Source organism: Anopheles nili, chromosome 2, assembly GCF_943737925.1.
Source record: "Anopheles nili chromosome 2, idAnoNiliSN_F5_01, whole genome shotgun sequence".
In the NCBI taxonomy this organism is placed as follows: Eukaryota; Metazoa; Arthropoda; class Insecta; order Diptera; family Culicidae; genus Anopheles; species Anopheles nili.
In genome coordinates this window covers 65,231,155-65,243,770 of record NC_071291.1, presented here as the reverse complement: position 1 = coordinate 65,243,770, position 12,616 = coordinate 65,231,155, and the positions used below count along the sequence as shown (strand labels likewise).

The 12,616-nt window shown below is 42.9% G+C and overlaps 1 protein-coding gene across 1 annotated transcript; it reads right to left on the bottom strand.

Annotated features, from left to right (window-relative positions):
• Window positions 1–4,253: 4,253 nt before the first annotated feature.
• LOC128720116 (ATP-binding cassette subfamily G member 4) lies at window positions 4,254–11,505 on the bottom strand. The gene is made up of 7 exons (XM_053813762.1): window positions 11,393–11,505; window positions 10,377–10,506; window positions 6,500–7,038; window positions 5,963–6,373; window positions 5,783–5,899; window positions 5,452–5,708; window positions 4,254–5,389 (listed from the first exon to the last, which is right to left on the bottom strand). Exons 1-7 carry the CDS (start codon window positions 11,448–11,450, stop codon window positions 5,048–5,050), a joined length of 1,854 nt encoding a protein of 617 aa, XP_053669737.1. The 5' UTR covers window positions 11,451–11,505; the 3' UTR covers window positions 4,254–5,047.
• Between the last annotated feature and the right edge of the window lie 1,111 nt (window positions 11,506–12,616).

Here is a 12,616-nt window from a genome sequence, read left to right as displayed (position 1 = left end):
GCATTGTTTGTGTTTCATAAATGTGGGCAATGGAAAGAGAGAGATTTTTTTATTGTATGAATGCATAATTTGCATGCAGTCGATTTAATTTAGCAGTTTGAATCACATGTTTCAATTTGATTTAATTTACTCATTCAATTCTCCGTAACGATGTTGAATAAAATAATGAATTTGAAACTATTCAGAACGACTGTTAAAAAATATCATAGATTACTAGATTAAGCTATAGTAAGTTTTCTAATATATATTTTTTTTTATTTATTGAAACAGACTAGCCGTATGGACGACTCCACATGAGCCACCAATGTAACATACAAAGGGCATTTACTCATTTTATTTGTCTTATCCCGTGTATACTCGGTTAAAGTTTTCTAATTTAATTTTAAAATGTGTTTTTACTATTTAAAAATGTCCGTACTGAATTCAAAAAAATAAAATAAATATACTTATGTTTTTTTAAATTATTGTGCCAAAATAATAAACTTTTTAACCTATCATATTTGATATGTTAATGTATTTAGTTGTGTTTTAATTTATTTTATCAATTATAGACTCAGTCTCAAAGGTAGTTTATCCACTCAGTCCACGGAGCAACAAATGAAACACATTCCTCTGATTTGGCAAGCGGGCAATAACGTTTATTTAACTTGACAAGCAATCGCGTAAATGCATGACCCGATCGTTCTAGTTACTAATTCATTCGCGTTTCAAATAAGAATAACAACGAAAAACTGCGACCCATTTGCGAAACCGACCGCATGCGTGAAAGAGAGACATTGAGATTCCACCCCCGAAAAATCACCGAGAGCGAACAAAAAAAAACGCGAAAAGAAATTTGATTTCGCCTACGAATTTATTAACCAGCGCGTCCCTCGATCGTGCCGTTCGCGTGCGTGCCGAGCCGTGTTTGTTGCGCTTGTTCAACATCAAATGTATCGTGTTGGGGCGTCATCACAAAAAAGAGGAAAAACTCAACCGAAACAAAACACACCACACCACAAACGTGAAGCTGCGTGACGATGGACATTTCGGCGCAAGAAATTTAGTGTGACGCGTGCAGGTGGGTGTGTTTGGCGTGCAAAATGGCGACGGTGAGACTGCTGCTGGCCGCTGTATGGCGTCCCGTTTGTGGCGGGCCCACTGGGATAGAGGGCGGATTTTTTTTATTAAAACCAGGTCGTTTTACTCTCGGCCTACGTGTGGGTTCATACGTTTTGTGTGACTCACTGTGCACTGATGTGAGATGAGAAGGAGCCGTCAGTTTTCCCTCTCTATTGCTTTCTCTTTTGCTCGTAGAAAGAAAATCGCCCGTAGTCCCACCGTGCGCTGCGTGTGCATCGGAATTTTGAAAATATTTCGTCTACCGCCTTCGCTAGCGGTTGGTTTTGAAAACCATCCGCCGGGCGGTTGGGCGTAGGGATTAACGAACGGAATGTATCCAAACAAAGCCTGTGCCGCTGTCTACGGTTTGATTGAACTGTTCTTCGAACAACACAGCAGTAAATCGACCTTCACCGACGAAGTGTTTGCGGTTAATAAACAGATGCAAAAATATTTCGTACCGGTCGATAAAATTTATGTGCCCAGCGCTTTCCTTCACAGCACGGTCAACGCTCTTTGTTATGATCCTTTTTTTTCCCCACCCTTATCACTGATCCGAACCATTGATCAATTCCGTATTCGATTTTTCGTGCCAATTTTCTCACCCTCGCGGATCGGTGGCTTGCCAATAACGCAATAAGTGTAACGGGGAAATAATAATATGTAAACAGAAATAATGAACCCAATTTCGTATCAAGGATTTTGCGGGTGGGTTGTTTTCAAACACCGTTCAATCAGACGAAGGACGACTGGCGCCGTAGGAAGTAAGAACAAGAAACAACCCTTCCCGCACGCACCTCTGCTCGACAATGGCACCAAAATGGTAAGAAAAGAAATGTACCGATCTATTTATTGACCATGGCAAGGAAACAGGCTTTATGTACAACGTTAACGAAGGGCGTATTTCTGATAAACACGATCTTTAGCGGTGTAACGGATTTCGCAATGGGAAATGGGAAATTTTCATTTTGATTTGCTTCCCTGTTACGTCGCTGGTATCATTTAGTAACATTTATATTTTGAAATGGATAAAAAGTACAAATTAATTCTTCAGAAAAATTTTCTCCGTGAAAGTACATTATTTTGTTTGAAATGCACTATTTATGAAGAGTACCAATAGAGGCTTGCTAAGATCATACTACAATCGTGCTAAATATAGGCATTTATGCCTGTTTATTATATTGCAAATTACATGAATGTAATATTATGAGTTCTTAAAAAAATAGAATGTTTTTAAAAAACTCATAATAAATTTGCATAAAAAATACTACTCAAAAACAGTGCAAAATTGAAATATTTTAAAGACAACAAAATTGATGCAATACAATAGCCGCAATCGTACCGTTGCTTGTCGCTGCAGAAACTATTTCTAGATGACACAGTTTTAAGCCTTTTTGTTGTCATGAATCAGCATGACGGGGGAGGGGAAAATTATGTGCCATTAAGCTATTTCGTTCTTTGATCCCGATGCATCGCAACCGGCCCACCGTCGGGGAATGATAAATGGAAAAATGCAATCTTGCCAATTCGCCGCCCGCGTGACAGAACCGACGAGAACAGCCACACGCTCGCCCAACGGTCTTAAATGTTGGGTGGTTTTTTTTTGCCTTGCTATATTAATAAAGTAATCCCCTGTAAAGGACGGATGATCGAGACAGTATCGGAGATCTTGGTGGCCCTTTCATTCGTCAATCGAATTCGCCATCGAAACGAATAAGAGTAGAAGCTGAATGAGCTGTGTGGGAGTTTTTTTTGTTTTATTTTAATTTCATTCAAAAAATAATATAAAACAAGAGTCTCAATGGCATCCCAGATGGCGAAGTCATCACGACAGATGGTAATAATGATTTTGGCATGCAACAGCCGTTCGTTTGGGAGAGGAAGTGAATTCTAACACTCGCACCGTCGATCAGCTAGCGCATTCGAGCGATCCGAACCGTCCCATGGCTGGGATGCAGCTACATGTACATCAGCTTTAAAAATATGTGGCCAGCGTTGGCGCTGATCCAGAATGAATAAAATGAAACGAATGAAGGGTGGTAAAAAAAACACACACACAACCTAAGGTATGCTCGCTTGCCCCTGCCAAATGGACGACGGTGGTGTTCTCGACTGACAGGTCCATTTGGCTGAGATCGCGGGAAACGATCCTGGTCGTAATATTTCGACCTGCAAGCGACCACCCCTTACGGTGTGTCTTATTGCCCGGTTTCTTCTCTTCGCGTTGCTGCAATCCCGTCCGCGCTAATGAAGCAGTAAGTCCCTGGCCAGCCCTGTCGGAAAAAGGCTCCCTTTATGCCGGATTTTACCCCGGGGTGAGATTAACGGCAAATAAATTGCTGTATATGCTGGCAGCTCGCGGGTGCAGTTGATTTTTCATCCCTTCGTTGGAGCGGTACGCTGTGGACGTGTTTAGTCAAATGATCCTTAAACGGAACACACGACTGCTTTGTCTAATGAGTATTTTATCCCCGCGACGATTGTTGTTGTGTTAATAAATGGTACGGTGATAAATATGATTTTTATTTTAAAGCTGTAAATCACATCAAAGAGTGCCTGAGTCACTTCTGCACACGGGTGGAATTTATTAGTTCGAATTGTTGTGACTTTTCACCCACTCTGCGGTTTAAAGAGATACCATGGATGTCAAACAGTGTGGTTGAAAGGCGATAAATGATGAGCAAAGTGCAAGCGATATGATTTTTTGTTTTTGTTGAAATAATTTTTTTCTATCCTCAAGATATAGTTATGGAGAAGATTCCCGAGGTTGGAGCAACAGAAGATTGACAAGGGACGTTATAATGTATTTTAAGCAATAATAGCCCGAAACAAAGATTTGAACGCTAATGCATCGAAGTGTTAAATGTTGCCATGAATCTCTTTTCATATTCACTCAAAAATAAGCTCTTAAGCTGTAATATACTTATGCACTTCTGCATAAAACCTCGTTTGAAAAATATTTAAATGGAATTATTTCATCGGTGAAATAATTCATGAAATATTTCATACAGTCAGCTTTACAAGAAGAAAATGGAAAGCGTAAGCTTTCCTTTGTGCACAATAGTCTTAACATCTGATTTTAGTCAAAAGAATTAAACGAATAATAAAATACAACTATTTTACATTATTTCTTTAATTTAATTACTTGCTATATATTGCGTCACCATCTAAAAGTGTCTACTCTTGTTTCAAACGATTTTTTTATTGATTTCGTATGTTTGTAAGTACAAATTTTCCATTGTTTTTCCATAAAAAAATTATCACTAGTTGTTGTTATTGATCCACAAACACTTATCCATACGCTTATGCGATAAATTGCAAAAGTACAGCCTATATCTATTTTTAATGAAAATGAATATCGTTGCGTCAAAACGGAGCACAGAGATAACTGCAATTCTGCCTCGATCTCCTCAACACCTTTTTTGTAGATTTCGCTTTTTAACTCTATAAAACATCCGTAGCGTTTGTTCTAGCAGCTACAAGGAATGTTGCATTATGCATAACGCTCTGTACTGGTAATCATTCCAGGCGTGCTAAATTGGAAACTGATTCCACAGAGCTGTAATGCGTTGGGGAAGAGAGAACCTATCCTGGCATTAGTACTTTGGATTCACTTATGATAAGCCCTTCCCTGTGGATAGTATAAATCCTACGTAAATAAGCCAAACAAAAGTGAAAGTCTACTACACTATCCCTTATGGAACTGATATGTAAAAAAAACAAGTCTTTGTCACATCATTGTCAGCTTGCGCACTGTGGTAGGCATTCTGCCGAAGTAAGAAAACATGCAAGCTTGTTTTGAGAGAAACCCAGATACGCATGAGGAAATAGTTCGCTAAAACTAAACTCTCGATCCGAGCGATCGACAGAATCACAATATGGTTTCAAACCAACGGGGAACGCCCCCGGTTTGGTACTCGATCGTGAGAGCGCCTTGGTGCGTCCTTTACTTGTAAAATCGCCTTCGCAGGCTCAGATAGCATACCAGCCGATAGAACAGTGTCATCGTGATCAGAATACCCAGCTCAAACAGTAGTGTTGTGTTGTCGATACGTACGTAGTGCAGCAGGACCTTCGGATCGTCAAAGTGGCAGTACATCTCGTTGCAGTCCAGCTGAGCCCGGTTGTAACCGAACACGACGAGTACGACCGAAACGACACCACCGCGGATGAACGACACGCGCATTAGCCATTGCATTAGTGTCGGGATTTGAGGTGCGAAATCAAACCCATAGATGGCCAGCCCGAGGAAGGGCGCAATTGTTAGTGGACCGATGGCGGAACCGTTCTAAAAGCAGACGTGAAATATGAAGGCACATTTCCAACAGTCAGTGGTGTGTTGCGTCTTACCATCACGTTAAAAGTGGCACCGATCATGAGACCGAATCCTTCGGCACATAGCGACACGATGATGCCGACGAGCGCAAACAGACTGTAGCGGAAAAGCTCGGCCGGTAAACCGGACAACCAGTAAACTAGCATTGTGAACACGATATTAAGGAAGAGCTGCACGGGCAGTCGAGAGAGCGTCAGGGCAAGATAGTACGGGAACAGTCCATACCAACGATTGAAGCATTCCTTCTTCACTAGCTTCACTTCTCGGGGATCTACAAAACATTCCAAAAATCCGAAAGCGTATGAGAAAAACCTTTCACCCCGTAACAAGGATTGTGATACTAACAGCTTAGAATCGGAACCATGACTTGCGTGTAGCAGAAGAAAAAGCACACCCCGAGGCAGAACTTCAAGTGATCAAACATTCGCGCTCCATCGTTGGCGGCGTTGAGAAAAATGAGTCCTGCAAAGCGAGCGAGCATCGAATTAAAGCAAAATTCCTGCAGGATTCTTCACCGACACTCACCAATGAAAATGCCACACGCGATGTGATGTATCAGCTGGATCCACAGCACCGTTCGGTTGCGTATGATCTTCGTCCACATCAACCGGAAGAGGACCCAAAACTGCACGAACCCAGAAACCGCGTGCCGGTTGTGGAAGAAGCGGGTGATCTGCTTCATTTTCTGCACCAGTGTGCTCACGTGCGGTCCCTGCCGGTCAAGGATCATCGAGGTGACGGTTGGCTTAAGGACGAACTCACCGACCGGTTCGAGCGAGGATGGTTCGTGATCGGACGAGATCGAAGTGGGACCGGAGTTGGTGATGCCGGTGGCTCCCGTAAGCTGTTGCTCGGAACAGATGGACTTTCCGTTCTGCATTGCGTTGGCAAGTGTTGGAATGAGCTCCTGGGTGTCGCTATCACAGATTTCAATTACTGCAGAAAAGACACGGATGCATTCGAAAAGAGATGTTGTAAGTATTGGTACAGCTCTAAAAACCTACTTCCCAAAATCACTAAAATCGTGAAATTTGAAAGCATTTAAACGCTTCAAGTACTCACTAAAGTCTGCCGGATTGTAGTGCCGCGGACACTCGATGTTCAGGTGCGATAAAAAGGGCACCAGTGCCTTTGGGTTGCCCTGGTAGACACACTGGCCCCGTGCGATCACGTAGATATGATCGAACAGTGCGAAAATGCTCGCCGATGGCTGGTGAATCGTGCAGACGACCGTTCGATCCTGGCGGGCGACATCTCGCAACAACCTCACGCAGTTGGCCGCCGTCACCTCATCCAGCCCGCTTGTAGGTTCGTCCAGGAAGAACACTGACGGATTGGCAACCATCTCAAGCGCAATCGAGAGACGCTTTCTTTCACCACCGCTCAGCCGCTCGGCCGTCACATTTCGTCGGTGGTTCAGGTTAAGGCTCGACAACACCTCCTCGATCGTCGCCTGGCAGTCTGTTTGATCCTTGATCTTAAGTTTGCACGCGATCGCCATCAGCTCTTCGACGGTCAGCATCGGTTGGTGGTGATCTTCCTGGGTAATATAGCAGGATGCCTTCTTGTTGAGATGCACTGTTCCCTGGACGCCTGATTTACTGTTGCAAACGGGACAAGATACAAAACACACACCACATTGAAAACTCGACCAAACGAAAGGGGAATCGAGCCCTTCCGGATACCATTTCGATGACCCAAATGCTGGTGTAGAAGTGGCACGAGAACGCAACGACAAATTAATTCTTCAACCTAGTTATTTGTATAATTAGTGCGTTGAATTAAACATGGCACTCTGGGGGTACTTTGTATGGCACGAAAAGCGAAACGCAAAGCCGATCAACTAACGGGACAATGTAAGGACTTCATGCTACGAAACTGATCGTGGTAGGGGTTTTACATAAACGGTATAAATTTATGTTTTCAAGAGGCATATAAACGAAAGTAATATCCTCGACAAGGTGAGTAAAGAAATATCTCTCAACGGGACTAGCAAACTTTAAAGAGTCTCATTGTGTTTTTAAACAAGCACAGAATTAAAAACACTCACCACATGACATCATCCCAGTGTGGGGAAAACAATTACTTAAAGTACTTCGCATCGTACATCCTTATTGGCGTGACTGTTTGTGACCTCTTTTGTCCACATCATTGCCATTATTGACAATGGACGATAAGTAGCAGGCAGTGTAATTTATCTTAAACTTTGTATACCTTCGAAAGCCAACTCGATCAGGAAGAAGCAACAGGTACCTCATCTGTACCTTGCTATTGTTCCACCACTGGCACGTTTTGTGTGATGCAATAACCGTCACAATTCGATCCCCGGTCGCATTTTAGCGCCTCTCAACTCGCGTGCCAATCAATTCCACGCGGACAGCCACAATTAGCGTGTGCATAAAAACATAAGTAATGGGTTCTCCACCATCGAAATGACAAATTACCTTCCATTTGTCATACGTCGAGCCAAGGGGAGCAAATAAAAAATAGCAGCAAAAGGGATGCAAATGCTGCCCTACACGGCAAATCTAAACCGCAGCTTTGCGATTGTAACCGACGATAATAGCGCGCGACTGCTCCGGTTCCGTCTCGCTGCACAGCCACCCGGTGCCGAGTTAACCAGATTATCATCCAAAGGCGCATGAGACTGTGGGGGTAGCGCGTACAACACGCGACTCATCAAGTCTGCGCCAGAGTTACCCCGAAGCGGTGACAACTATTGGTAACGGCGAAACGTAAGGTTCGCGTAATCGCAAACGCATTTGTCATTGCGGTTGGTGTTTCACACTTATGCACCCATTAAGCGGTGACACTCGCAAAAGGGAACGCCTTTCAAGGATTTTTTTGGCTTGTCATGGCGTTTGGATGAAATCGAAAGTATAAAATCACTAACTGACGGTTACTAGCGACAAATCAATAAACACATTTGACAGCTAGGTGCGTTGGTTGTTTGGTTTCTACAAATCAATTGATAGCCTACTGAGATTGGGCTCGGGTTGGAACAGAACTCACATAATTGCCCATTTAACTCAAACAATTCTCATTTAATTGTACCCTCCCCGCGAAGGCACGGGATGTTGATTATGGTGATCCTCATATCCCCAGCAAAACGTGCGCCGCGAGTGAGAATTACTTCATGTTTATGCACGCGGCGGGACCGTTTTCCGCTGCCACACCGGTACGTCTGTCTCGACGTATCGATTGAGCGTGTAATTGCTGGCAATATGCAACTCAGATTGGCACAGGAGGCGTGGTGCATTTCATAAGGAACCACTCGGGCGGTGGATGCAAGCGGGAGATGATGAAGAAGTTGGTTTTCGGGCGACCCTGCAGGCGTTGGGACGATTGCATGTTGGGGCGCTTGCGCACGCGATCGATGTCAGTGACCTGGCCAGACGACTTGCGCTGCAGTGCATCGGAAAAGCGCGTACACGCACTTGCGTATGAGCTCGCGAGATCGAGGGTGAATTAATTATAGAAGATTTAACCGAAGCGATGGCGAACTATTTGCAGTGGTAACGCGTGCAATAAACGATAATGGGTTCATTAGGTGATAATTGCGGCTAAACATAATTTCATTAACACCTCACGACTACAGAATGTTAAGTATATGGGTGGGTAGGTTATGTTTGTAAATGCTTGTTTTAAATTAATTTAAGCATTCAAAATGCTGTAATATGCCGATCTTAAGAGACAAGCGAAGATTTTGGCATGAGGTGTCTAACCATAAGCCTGAGCATGAACATTTAAATCGAGATCATAATTAGCTTCGGCAATCTTTGCAAATGCTCTGCATCTCCGCTTCGCATCTTGCAAATGTTTCGTGCAAATGATCGTATCTACCCTTTCATATTTTCCCCGGATGTGCGCCGTGGTTGAGGCAAAAGGTACGATGAAACGAAGCCAACATACTTGGCATCCTGCCATGGCACATGCCACTAAACCATCACCAGCGACAAAAACTATGCTGCACGAATACTCTATAGTAGAACCGGTTGCCCGAGTCAATCGAATGTGCCGGTAACGATGCAGAAATAAAACAACCAAAATTGCGGTACGCAATAAAACAGAAACACCCATTCAAGGTTGCGAAAACAAATGTACATTGAACCGTACGATAATTATGCTCCCTTTCTAAAATAATATTCCATGCAGCAGGAGCTTAGTTGTATAGAATTGATCATTTTACAACATGCTAAGACGCTGCAAAATACAAAAAAATAAAATGCTAGTAAGTGACACAAACATCACTAATATCTTTTAAATTTAAAATAAAGCCTCAACCTTCAATAAAATTCTATAGTCTGTATAAGGAAGTAATATCAAATGCATAGAATTGAAGTATATTTTTTATAACACTCAAAGCAGATAAAGGAATCACCAACCATCACTGAAAGAGCCCAGTTGGAAATTACAATGTTGAGCTTTAGATCAATACATTCGACCGCACAAATAGCGGTTAACGAAGGGCTCAGGGGTCATTCTTTAGAGCAAATGGCAAAAACGTGTCAGCAGAGTGTCAATTATACAAACGTGCAATTGTTCCTCAGTACAAGTGATGCTGACTAGTTCAGCTCGCAAATCGAGAGAATTGAAGCATTGCTCATTAAGCACCAACAACAATAGCCAGTTTGATCAGCGCGTGTACCTACTTCACCGTACTTGAAATATCTCACAAAGCGGATGTTCTGCTGGATGCAGGATTGCACAAGTGAGTCCTGAGATTTGAATATTTCATCGACCACTTCCAGCTGACTGCACGGGTCAAATATTCAAATGGGATCATGTAACTCCTATTTAAAATATCTCGCTGATTGCGTGGTAGCGTACTCGGCCACTGTTAGTTTGCTCCTGCCTTGTGTGCAATCGCATGCCATTTTTCTACACGAAAACTCTGCCTGTTCCCTCGGGCTCAAGTACGCCGTGGTCAATCACTTACCGATAGCCAGAAATTGCGTTCAGTAGACTGCTTTTGCCAGCCCCGGAGGGGCCCATAATCGCCGTTAATTGTCCATGCCGGAAGACACCACTGACGCCCTTCAGGATCGTCCGTTTGCGACTTTCACTTACTGGAGAAGGGAGAAAAAAAACGAAAAAAAGGAATGATTAAGTAACGTAACCGAGCAATGGATGAAATTTCATATGAACCTATTGAAAAAGGTGATGCATTCGGAGGGTGATCATGATCGGGTTATGAAATGCACCCAAACAGCAAGAAGTAACGCTCACATCTGGCACACATAGAGTGACATGTGTGTCATGGCAATTTCGAATATCAACAAAAATTGTGTTGAGAAGGTTAAGTGTGGCAATGAAAAGGTCAACATCAAAAGATTTTCCAAACTACGGAGCTTTAAAAAACCTTGACGAAGGCTCATTATAAACTTATCACAGTCGACAGCTGACAGAATGAAACGATAAATGGCGCTACAATAGCCCGGATATCAGCTGTCAGAGCGTACACTAATGGCCGTAGGATCGTCTGATAGTAATGTAGTATATCCGTTAAGTTAACATGATGGAAATTTGACTGGATATACGTCGTTAGCTACATCGTCTTGGGAGACGGTTGCAAAATCCGCTAATTTAATAGTTTACACTATTCACTAAATTCATGCATTAAATGATCATAATTAAGAAAACAAAAGTAAATATAATCTCCTCCATCGATCGCACCCGATTGGGGATTTAGATTATTCTACTTCAGTCCGCAAAGGGGGAAGAGAAATAATTCATTTAAAATTACAGTGCTTCGGTTCACCCCGCTCGACCGGTTAGCCTCGGATTAACCGCAAACGCTTCCTAGTGAGGCGTCGGTCGGTTCTACTTCCTTGCCGGCGTAGACAATATCCAGAACACAGCCGCACCCGATGGCCAAACAGACGCAGTTCTGCGGTACCAGTGACGAAGAATGACGCAAAGCAAAGTGCATTTGGCCGGCGGGCGCGTACTTACGGAAACTTTTGCGTACGTTGACCGCATACTCGATGTCTTGGAACTCGACGTCTTTCATCTTGAGCAGCCCCACGGTTCTCGAGAGCACTTTGCGATGAAATTTTCACGCTCACGTCTGGACGGTGTCGATGCACCACAAAGAAGAGGCTAGTTTAAATTGCGGATGCAGTTTGCTTCGGGTTTGTAAAATGCAACGTAGAGCTGGTAGCTTGCAAGACACACCACCTATCACGCTATACTTCGGACAACTTCTGGCTGGAGGCTCCGTCAATCCATGTCCGCGATAGTGCAGATGTTTTCTGTTTGAGAACGAAAAAGAAGACAAAAAATATTTTTTGATTTTAAATACATTTATCATTTGCATATAAAAAGGCGTAGTATAGTTAATAAAGGTATGTTTGATTTGAAATAAGATAGATGCACCTTCGAGTACCTTATATTTCCTAAACTTTAGAAATGCATTTCTTTGCACATATCTCATCGAATGGTTTCGCACCGTGTAATATTTGCGAATTTGCTACTAATTCGGCACTGGAACCAAACCGGTATCCAAAGGAAATGCCTTTATGCAGGCAACCGGTTTCCCCGGTGGCCGACATCGAAGATCAAGGTGTAGAAGAAACAACACCACCTAGGCAGAGGAATTTCGCCTTGATCTTGAACGAACTCTTCAACTCGAGGCTACAGAGCGAACGAACGAATTAAGGAGGATTTATTCGAATCTTCACGTTATCTTGCTGTTTTTGTCCGATGCTGGCGCAAATCTTCCGAATCAGCGCTTTTGATTGATGGTTTCGAATGAAGCCATAAATAAAGTCTTGTGGAACTGGCGTCACGAGATCTTCGTGCCGATTGTTCGGTAGATGGAAGGCAGAAGCGTGGATGGGTTGGTGATTATTATTGCGATCGGAACAACGATGGAGCAAGTTTTGACCGCAGTGACGCCTCACAAAAATAGGAAATATCCAAGGTTAAAAGCTTGTGGCGATCACAATACATCCCTAATGAACCTGTGGCTCGTTTTGAAGGATTTTTTCTGAAGTCGTTGTATGATACAGGTTTATTTTATAGTCATATTTGCTTTGCCAATAAAACAGATTATTTTATATCATAGCAAAATCTATATAGTTTAATATGTTCATACTGTTGTCTAGTAATATTGGTATATGATTGTATAAAACTAACTTAAATGATAGAATTCTCCGCCTGAAACATTATGAACAA

Excerpts from the sequence above, each read along its gene's own strand:
- LOC128720116 (XM_053813762.1), bottom strand. The coding sequence starts at position 11,450 with ATGAAAGACGTCGAGTTCCAAGACATCGAGTATGCGGTCAACGTACGC. Across the intron at positions 7,039-10,376 it reads AACGCAATTTCTGGCTATCG|TAAATCAGGCGTCCAGGGAA; the intron begins GTAAGTGATTGA and ends CGTTTGCAACAG. Across the intron at positions 5,900-5,962 it reads CGCGTGTGGCATTTTCATTG|GACTCATTTTTCTCAACGCC; the intron begins GTGAGTGTCGGT and ends CTCGCTTTGCAG.